This window comes from Elephas maximus, chromosome 21, assembly GCF_024166365.1.
Source record: "Elephas maximus indicus isolate mEleMax1 chromosome 21, mEleMax1 primary haplotype, whole genome shotgun sequence".
In the NCBI taxonomy this organism is placed as follows: Eukaryota; Metazoa; Chordata; class Mammalia; order Proboscidea; family Elephantidae; genus Elephas; species Elephas maximus.
In genome coordinates this window covers 55,394,281-55,405,010 of record NC_064839.1, presented here as the reverse complement: position 1 = coordinate 55,405,010, position 10,730 = coordinate 55,394,281, and the positions used below count along the sequence as shown (strand labels likewise).

General features: G+C 41.6%; 1 protein-coding gene across 1 annotated transcript; it reads right to left on the bottom strand.

The window, feature by feature from the left end:
- Positions 1–1,181: 1,181 nt before the first annotated feature.
- LOC126064578 (protein FAM90A27P-like) lies at positions 1,182–10,404 on the bottom strand. Its single transcript, XM_049863786.1, has 3 exons — positions 10,325–10,404; positions 9,790–9,898; positions 1,182–1,973 (listed from the first exon to the last, which is right to left on the bottom strand). Exons 1-3 carry the CDS (start codon positions 10,402–10,404, stop codon positions 1,182–1,184), a joined length of 981 nt encoding a protein of 326 aa, XP_049719743.1.
- Between the last annotated feature and the right edge of the window lie 326 nt (positions 10,405–10,730).

The following is a 10,730-nucleotide window of genomic DNA, read 5'->3' as shown; positions in this document are numbered from 1 at the left end:
CCTTATCGCACAACTAGCACGTAGCTATGCTAAAGGAATGAGGTCCCGGAGAAACAAAAAAGCCCTCTAGAAACAGGTGCTGCATATGGAGGGAGAAGCAAGTTATTTGCTATTCCGAAGGAAATCAAAGTCCCTAAAAAGCCAGCCCCTTTTTCTTGATCAGGTTAGCAAATGTAGATAGCAACACAGTAAATTTCTATTTCTGGGCTAAGCACCCGTGTAAATTAAAGTTCACCAAGTGACTCATATGAGACAAGTCAGTCCCCAAGTAGTGCTTCTCACAGCTTAATCTGCACATGAATCAATTGAGAATATTGTTATTTTGATGCAGTAGGGCTGGGTTGCACCTGAAAATGCGTATTTCAAGCAAATTCTAGGTCCAAGAATAAACTGTGTGTATGGAAGTTCTTCTTACTATCCAGTTAATCAAACAAATACATATTTATATGGACCTTTGGGTTTTTTTGTTTTGTGGGGGGTTAGATTATGTGCAAATAAAAATACCCACACAAAATGTACCTGTGAACATTTTATTAACATTGAAGAAAATTTACAATACAACTTTCCAGTAAATGTAAATAACAAAAAAGATCAATAGAATATTCCCAATGCTGGTTTCCACTTAAACATTCCTACAGACTCAAAACCTTAGCCTCAGTACAGGGCACTGCTTCAGTGAGACAGATCCCACTGATGGGTTCTTTAAGTCTTTACAAAACTTACTCACTTTCACACCAAATACAGTTAATTACATAGCTTCCAGTGACAGTATACTTGAATATTTACTCCCATGTTGACTTAGTTCCTATCAAAATAACTAAATTACAACAACTACTACAGGCCTGTTGCATAAGGTCCATATTATGTACAACTTAATATGCAAAATTAAAATAGGCAGTCTCGGCATGTCTGTCTTTTGACAATACCTGAGAGTCCACCATTGCACTCCCACCACATCTGAGGATGTGATTCAACAAATACACCCTGTTCTCTGCATCTTTCCCCTCTGTGCTCATTTAGTCACAATCCATTGATGTGAGGCTTGAGGCTGAGGGTCCCTACCATAGAGGTCTCACTCCCAGTCACTCCCCTTAAAAGGAGGCCAGAAGCCTCACTAGAATCCGGGAACTGTGTCTCTCACAATTCTCAAGAACCTAAGGGCTCCCTACAACAGGTGTAGGCTACTCAGGAGGGAGAGAGGTGGGAGATGTTCTGAACCTGGAGCTCCACTGTCCATTTTCCATTCTTGTGAAGACAATTCTGAGTGGCTGTCGTGCAACAGAGCTAGAAAGTGGGGGTGGAAAGATAGGGCTGGTTTCGACAGTATTCAGTTGAGGTCTACTGTGTGGCGGCTGGAGGTCAGTCATCCTGGTGACTTGGGGTGGCCTGTTGGGTCCAAATTCAGTTGAATTGGAGAGAGGCTGGCCAGCTCCCACATCAGGTCTCTTTCTGCTCTGTTGCACAATCTGGAGGGTTGTGAGTTTTGCTTTCTTTGCAGGATTCAAGCAGTTTTGCTCGGGGATCTGGGCAGATCTTTTTCCTGGTGCCTGAATGCTGAGTGGAGAGTCCTGGCCCCTTCTACCTCTGGCAGGCTGTGGACTGGATTTTGAGATCCTATCAGGACCCTCGACTTGTGCCTGGGGGCTGAGGACATGGCCCAGGGCAAGGGTTTTGGAGGCCGGCTGGGAAACATAATAAGCACAAGCATCACATCTGTTGTCTGTTGTCTTGGCCATGACGGTAGAGTCCTGGCCAAAGTGTTTGGTTGCTGGCTGAGAAGAAGCAGTGATATCCACTTCTTCTTTAGTTTGTCTGTGAGATGAGAAGAAGCTTGGATCGTGATCTTGGATAGGAGACCTTTCAGGGAAGATGGATTTCTGGTCAGGTTTCCTTACAGGTGGCCAGTTTCTGAGAGAAGGGTTCAGGACAGATCGCATCTTGGTAGTGTGAACAGGCATGGGCCTGCAAGGATGCTGTGGGAGAAGACACCGCAGGGCATATATTAGGCTTTCCTCCAAGTCAAGTGGAAAAGAAAAATCAACCAACATAAAGGCATGGAAGTTATCGAATTTTCTCTAACAGTGCAAGAAATACAGGCAGTCTCTTTGTATATGAAGAGCTACCCAACCTCAGTTAGGCTCAGGGAAAATAAGCTGCAATATCAGCTAGATACATTGTTCCCATCACACTGAAAACTATCAACTTTTGTACTATCGTATCTTGCTTAATGACGTGGAACAAGCCCTTTCCTACAGACTTCTATGGGGTGGACATGGCTAAAGGTCTTTTGAAGGCAGATGGATGGCTAATGTGTTTTCAAGAGATATTTGAAAATATGTAACACAACTTAAAAGATGCATATTTTCCGGGGGGCGCAGCCAAGATGGCGGACTAGGCAGACGCTACCTCGGATCCCTCTTACAACAAAGACACGGAAAAACAAGTGAATCGATCACATACATAACAATCTACGAACCCTGAACAACAAACACAGATTTAGAGACGAAGAACGAACTAATACGGGGAAGCAGCAATTGTTTCCAGAGCCTGGAGCCAGCGTACCAGTCAGCTACGGCACAAGCAGAGAGCGGCTCCACCCCCCTGAACTAACCCCGGGAGGGGGACCAGCCGGTTCCATGGGCGGCGTGGGACGCAACCGGTAGGAGAAGTCCCCGGGAGGCAGTGACTGGTATTGGAGCGGGAAGAACAGCGTCTCAGCCGGGACACTCGGTCAAGGCACAAGCACGGGGACCTGCTCCACCCATCTGAACTAACCCCGGGAGGAGGCCCAACTGGTTCTCGGAGGCGGCACGGCCATGCGGCTGGAGGGACGAGAAGTCCCCGGGAGGCAGCGACTGATTTTGGAGTCGAGAGTGCACCGTCCCAGTAGGGGAGCCTTGACGCTGGGCGTGGGGCTGGAAGCGGAGGATCTGACCGTGACTCCAGCGGGCCAGACCCCCCGGGGGCAATCTCCACACAGCCAGCACACATAGGCGATGCGCCCCGCGGGAGTCTCAGATATAATAGTCATTCCAAGCAAGACAAGCAACTCTGGCTATATTCTGAGGTGCTACTCTCCTATCTCTCTGTTCCCTCCCCCACCCTCCCCAGGCGGCTTCATTAACATCTGAATAGCCTGAGCCAGAGGGAGAACTCTGATAGGGATCTGACTGCATTTTTTTTTTAGCGGATTTTCTGGAAAAACTAGTTTCCCAGTGATGGCTCGAGACAATAATCCATATCAAACCACTTAAAGAAGCAGACCATGACAGCTTCTCCAACCCCCCAAACAAAAGAATCAAAATCTTTCCCAAATGAAGATACAATCTTGGAATTATCAGATACAGAATATAAAAAACTAATTTACAGAATGCTTAATGATATCACAAATGAAATAAGGCAGACTGCAGAAAAAGCCAAGGAACACACTGATAAAACTGTTGAAGAACTCAAAAAGATTATTCAAGAACATACTGGAAAAATCAATAAGTTGCAAGAATCCATAGAGAGACAGCATGTAGAAATCCAAAAGATTAACAATAAAATAACAGAATTAGACAACGCACTAGGAAGTCAGAGGAGCAGACTCGAGGAATTAGAATGCAGACTGGGACATCTGGAGGACCAGGGAATCGACACCAACATAGCTGAAAAAAAATCAGATAAAAGAATTAAAAAAAAATGAAGAAACCCTAAGAATTATGTGGGACTCTATCAAGAAGGATAACCTGCGGGTGATTGGAGTCCCAGAACAGGGAGGGGGGACAGAAAACACAGAGAAAATAGTTGAAGAACTCCTGACAGAAAACTTCCCTGACATCATGAAAGACGAAAGGATATCTATCCAAGATGCTCATCGAACCCCATTTAAGACTGATACAAAAAGAAAAACACCAAGACATATTATCATCAAACTCACCAAAACCAAAGATAAACAGAAAATTTTAAAAGCAGCCAGGGAGAAAAGAAAGGTTTCCTTCAAGGGAGAATCAGTAAGAATATGTTCTGACTACTCAGCAGAAACCATGCAGACAAGAAGGGAATGGGACGACATATACAGAACACTGAAGGAGAAAAACTGCCAGCCAAGGATCATATATCCAGCAAAACTCTCTCTGAAATATGAAGGCGAAATTAAGATATTTACAGACAAACACAAGTTTAGAGAATTTGCAAAAACCAAACTAAAGCTACAAGAAATACTAAAGGACATTGTTTGGTCAGAGAACCAATAATATCAGATATCAGCACAACACAAGGTCACAAAACAGAACGTCCTGATATCAACTCAAATAGGGAAATCACAAAAACAAATTAAGATTAATTAAAAAAAAAATACACATAACAGGGAATCATGGAAGTCAACAGGTAAAAGATCACAATAATCAAAAAGAGGGACTAAATACAGGAGACATTGAACTGCCAGATGGAGAGTGATACAAGGCGATATAGAACAATACAAGTTAGGTTTTTACTTAGAAAAATAGGGGTAAATAATAAGGTAACCACAAAAAGGTATAACAACTCTATAACTCAAGATAAAAACCAAGAAAAACGTAACGACTCAACTAACAAAAAGTCAAGCACTATGAAAATGAGGATCTCACAATTTACTAAGAAAAACGCCTCAGCACAAAAAAGTATGTGGAAAAATGAAATTGTCAACAACACACATAAAAAGGCATCAAAATGACAGCACGGAAAACTTATTTATCTGTAATTACCCTGAATGCAAATGGACTAAATGCACCAATAAAGAGACAGAGAGTCACAGACTGGATAAAGAAACACGATCCATCTATATGCTGCCTACAAGAGACACACCTTAGACTTAGAGACACAAACAAACTAAAACTCAAAGGATGGAAAAAAGTATATCAAGCAAACAATAAGCAAAAAAGAAGAGGAGTAGCAATATTAATTTCTGACAAAATAGACGTTAGACTTAAATCCACCACAAAGGATAAAGAAGGACACGATATAATGATAAAAGGGACAATTGATCAGGAAGACATAACCATATTAAATATTTATGCACCCAATGACAGGGCTGCAAGATACATAAATCAAATTTTAACAGAATTGAAAAGCGAGATAGATACCTCCACAATTATAGTAGGAGACTTCAACACACCACTTTCGGAGAAGGACAGGACATCCAGTAAGAAGCTCAACAGAGACACGGAAGATCTAATTACAACAATCAACCAACTTGACCTCATTGACTTATACAGAACTCTCCACCCAACTGCTGCAAAGTATACTTTTTTTTCTAGCGCACATGGAACATTCTCTAGAATAGACCACATATTAGGTCATAAAACAAACCTTTGCAGAGTCCAAAACATCGAAATATTACAAAGCATCTTCTCAGACCACAAGGCAATAAAACTAGAGATCAATAACAGAAAAACTAGGGAAAAAAAATCAAATACTTGGAAAATGAACAACACCCTTCTGAAAAAAGACTGGGTTATAGAAGACATCAAGGAGGGAATAAGGAAATTCATAGAATGCAACGAGAATGAAAATACTTCCTATCAAAACCGCTGGGACACAGCAAAAGCAGTGCTCAGAGGCCAATTTATATCGATAAATGCACACATACAAAAAGAAGAAAGAGCCAAAATCAGAGAACTGTCCCCACAACTTGAACAAATAGAAAGTGAGCAACAAAAGAATCCATCAGGCACCAGAAGAAAACAAATAATACAAATTAGAGCTGAACTAAATGAATTAGAGAACAGAAAAACAATCGAAAGAATTAACAAAGCCAAAAGCTGGTTCTTTGAAAAAATTAACAAAATTGATAAACCATTGGCTAGACTGACTAAAGAAAAACAGGAAAGGAAACAAATAACCCGAATAAGAAATGAGAAGGACCACATCACAACAGAACCAAATGAAATTAAAAGAATCATTTCAGATTATTATGAAAAATTGTACTCTAACAAATTTGAAAACCTAGAAGAAATGGATGAATTCCTGGAAAAACACTACCTACCTAAACTTACACATTCAGAAGTAGAACAACTAAATAGACCCATAACAAAAAAAGAGATTGAAACGGTAATCAAAAAACTCCCAACAAAAACAAGCCCTGGCCCGGACGGCTTCACTCCAGAGTTCTACCAAACTTTCAGAGAAGAGTTAACACCACTACTACTAAAGGTATTCCAAAGCATAGAAAATGACGGAATACTACCCAACTCATTCTATGAAGCCACCATCTCCTTGATACCAAAACCAGGTAAAGACATTACAAAAAAAGAAAATTATAGACCTATATCCCTCATGAACATTGATGCAAAAATCCTCAACAAAATTCTAGCCAATAGAATCCAACAACACATCAAAAAAATAATTCACCCTGATCAAGTGGGATTTATGCCAGGTATGCAAGGCTGGTTTAATATCAGAAAAACCATTAATGTAATCCATCACATAAATAAAACAAAAGACAAAAACCACATGATCTTATCAATTGATGCAGAAAAGGCATTTGACAAAGTCCAACACCCATTCATGATAAAAACTCTTACCAAAATAGGAAATGAAGGAAAATTCCTCAACATAATAAAGGGCATCTATGCAAAGCCAACAGCCAATACCACTCTAAATGGAGAGAACCTGAAAGCATTTCCCTTGAGAACGGGAACCAGACAAGGATGCCCTTTATCACCGCTCTTATTCAACATCGTGTTGGAAGTCTTAGCCAGGGCAATTAGGCTAGACAAAGAAATAAAAGGTATCCGGATTGGCAAGGAAGAAGCAAAGTTATCACTATTTGCAGATGACATGATTATAAACACAGAAAACCCTACGGAATCCTCCAGAAAACTACTGAAACTAATAGAAGAGTTTGGCAGAGTCTCAGGTTATAAAATAAACATACAAAAATCACTTGGATTCCTCTACATCAACAAAAAGAACACCGAAGAGGAAATAACTAAATCAATACCATTCACAGTAGCCCCCAAGAAGATAAGATACTTCGGAATAAATCTTACCAAGGATGTAAAAGACCTATACAAAGAAAACTACAAAGCTCTACTACAAGAAATTCAAAAGGACATACTTAAGTGGAAAAACATACCCTGCTCATGGATAGGAAGACTTAACATAGTAAAAATGTCTATTCTACCAAAAGCCATCTATACATTTAATGCACTTCCGATCCAAATTCCACTGTCATATTTTAAGGGGATAGAGAAACAAATCACCAACTTCATATGGAAGGGAAAGAAGCCCCGGATAAGGAAAGCATTACTGAAAAAGAAGAAGAAAGTGGGAGGCCTCACCTTACCTGATTTCAGAACCTATTATACAGCCACAGTAGTCAAAACAGCCTGGTACTGGTACAACAACAGGCACATAGACCAATGGAACAGAATTGAGAACCCAGACATAGATCCATCCACGTATGAGCAGCTGATATTTGACAAAGGACCAGTGTCAATTAACTGGGGAAAAGATAGCCTTTTTAACAAATGGTGCTGGCATAACTGGATATCCCTTTGCAAAAAAATGAAACAGGACGCATACCTCACACCATGCACAAAAACTAACTCCAAGTGGATCAAAGACCTAAACATAAAGACTAAAACGATAAAGATCGTGGAAGAAAAAATTGGGACAACCCTAGGAGCCCTAATACAAGGTATAAACAGAATACAAAACATTACCAAAAATGATGAAGGGAAACCCGATAACTGGGAGCTCCTAAAAATCAAACACCTATGCTCATCGAAAGACTTCACCAAAAGAGTAAAAAGACCACCTACAGACTGGGAAAGAGTTTTCAGCTATGACATCTCCGACCAGCGCCTGATCTCTAAAATCTACATGATTCCCTCCAAACTCAACCACAAAAAGACAAACAACCCAATCAAGAAGTGGGCAAAGGATATGAACACACATTTCACTAAAGAAGATATTCAGGCTGCCAACAGATACATGAGAAAATGCTCTCGATCATTAGCCATTAGAGAAATGCAAATTAAAACTACGATGAGATTCCATCTCACACCAGCAAGGCTGGCATTAATCCAAAAAACACAAAATAATAAATGTTGGAGAGGCTGCGGAGAGATTGGAACTCTCATACACTGCTGGTGGGAATGTAAAATGGTACAACCACTTTGGAAATCTATCTGGCGTTATCTTAAACAGTTAGAAATAGAACTACCATACAACCCAGAAATCCCACTCCTAGGAATATACCCTAGAGATACTAGAGCCTTCATACAAACAGATACATGCACACCCATGTTTATTGCAGCTCTGTTTACAATAGCAAAGAGTTGGAAGCAACCAAGGTGTCCATCAACGGATGAATGGGTAAATAAATTGTGGTATATTCACACAATGGAATACTACGCATCGATAAAGAACAGTGACGAATCTCTGAAACAATTCATAACATGGAGGAACCTGGAAGGCATTATGCTGAGCGAAATGAGTCAGAGGCAAAAGGACAAATATTGTATAAGACCACTATTATAAGATCTTGAGAAATAGTAAACCTGAGAAGAACACATACTTTTGTGGTTACGAGGCGGGGAGGGAGGGAGGGTGGGAGAGGGTTTTTTATTGATTAATCAGTAGATAAGAACTGCTTTAGGTGAAGGGAAAGACAACACTCAATACATGGAAGGTCAGCTCAATTGGACTGGACCAAAAGCAAAGAAGTTTCCGGGATAAAATGAATGCTTCAAAGGTCAGCGGAGCAAGTGCGGGAGTCTGGGGAACATGGTTTGCGGGGACTTCTAAGTCAATTGGCAAAATAATTCTATTATGAAATCATTCCGCATCCCACTTTGAAATGTGGTGTCTGGGGTCTTAAATGCTAACAAGCGGCCATCTAAGATGCAGCAATTGGTCTCAACCCACCTGGAGCAAAGGAAAATGAAGAACACCAAGGCCACACGACAACTAAGAACCCAAGAGACAGAAAGGGCCACATGAACCAGAGACCTACATCATCCTGAGACCAGAAGAACTAGTTGGTGCCCGGCCACAATCGATGACTGCCCTGACAGGGAGCACAGCAGAGGACCCGTGAGGGAGCAGGAGATCAGTGGGATACAGACCCCAAATTCTCATAAAAAGACCAAACTTAATGGTCTGACTGAGACTGGAGGAATCCCGGCGGCCATGGTCCCCAGACCTTCAGTTGACACAGGACAGGAACCATCCCCGAAGACAACTCATCAGAAATGAAAGGGACTGGTCAGCGAGTGGGAGAGAGACGCTGATGAAGAGTGAGCTAATTATATCAGGTGGACACTTGAGATTGTGTTGGCAACTCTTGTCAGGAGGGGGGATGGGAGGATAGAGAGAGAGGGAAGCCGGCAAAATTGTCAAGAAAGGAGAGACTGAAAGGGCTGACTCAAGAGGGGGAGAGCAAGTGGGAGTAGGGAGTGAGATGTATGTAAACTTATATGTGACAGACTGATTGGATTTGTAAACGTTCACTTGAAGCTTAATAAAAGTTATTAAAAAAAAAAAAAGATGCATATTTTCCCATGTAGGAGTCTACCTCTTGGAAGGCATCTGACTAAATCACTTATACCTATGCACGAAATGCTCCCACTAGCATGTTTTTGGTAGGCACACAAGAAATATTACAAAAACAAAGGGAAAATGGCATCCAAAATGCATACAAAAATTTGAAATTCTATTGGCCAGAACAGAATTTTCAAACCTCTTGGCACAGAAGGGGCATGGGAGTGAAGAAAAACTCGCTTACACAGAAGAGAAATAGAGCAGGGAACCTGCTTGACTCACCCTTAAGTAGTCACAAGATTCTGTCGATTTCTTCCAATTTTGCTGCTGCTTCCCTTCGGGTCTCTTGGGAAATTTCTGGAGTAGAGCTTTTCTTTCATACTCTCCTTGCCTGATGGGAAAAAGAAAAACGTGTTAAGAGGACACACCCCAGGTTACTCTCCCAACATAAGATAAGAATTCTGGGGTCCCAGTCCTATTGTTTTGGGATGAGGGAGGTATTGAATCACTGTGATCTTTTCCAAGGCTCCCCAGTCCCTCATCTCAGATTCATCCTACAACCCATTCAGCCCCCACATTTTGTCCATTCTCTACCATAAGCTACATTCTGTTGTATTGTCCCTGCCATGTTCAAAGCTCCAAGATTTACCCTGGCCCCTCCCCTTAGTGATTATCCGGGAGCATATTCAGCCCTTGGCTATTTCTCTCCAGTTACCCTGTCCTATTTCTCTCCAGTTACCCCGATGGCAGGACACACGACATAGAGATGAAAACACATCATCTCTTTCAATACACAAGGACTTTCCGTGTTCCTCACCTTTGTCTTTGTTCCTTCTCTCTTTCCAAGTTGTTAAAGGGCCAAAGAGTCTTAGGCTCCTGGGGTTTCTTTGCCTCCATGTTCTCCTTCATCTTTTTTGAGTCCAAGGCTTTGGGCACTACAATCCTACTCCAGCACTTTATGGGGCACCTCTTACTTCTTGCTGTGTGCCCAAAGGCTCTGCAATTCTTGCACTTCCTCTGGGGGTGGAGAAAGGGCTGGTTGGTGACTCAGCAGAAATAACAGGCAGATTTCAAAGCTCAATATAAGATCAGATTTAAATACTTAGGTCTTGTTTTGAGGAGGGAACATCTGCACATGGCCCGATATGTGTAAGGAATTTCAAGAGATTATGGCCCTGCGCATGTTAGAGCAGGACACTGGGAGGAACAACTGGGAAGTCTAA

Bases quoted from the DNA above. Each gene is read 5' to 3' on its own strand.
- LOC126064578 (XM_049863786.1), bottom strand. From the start codon at position 10,404: ATGGAGGCAAAGAAACCCCAGGAGCCTAAGACTCTTTGGCCCTTTAAC. The intron at 9,899-10,324 runs GTGAGGAACACG...TTTTCCCATCAG, and splicing joins GAGAAGGAACAAAGACAAAG to GCAAGGAGAGTATGAAAGAA. The intron at 1,974-9,789 runs GTGAGTCAAGCA...CTTCTCCCACAG, and splicing joins AATCTTGTGACTACTTAAGG to CATCCTTGCAGGCCCATGCC.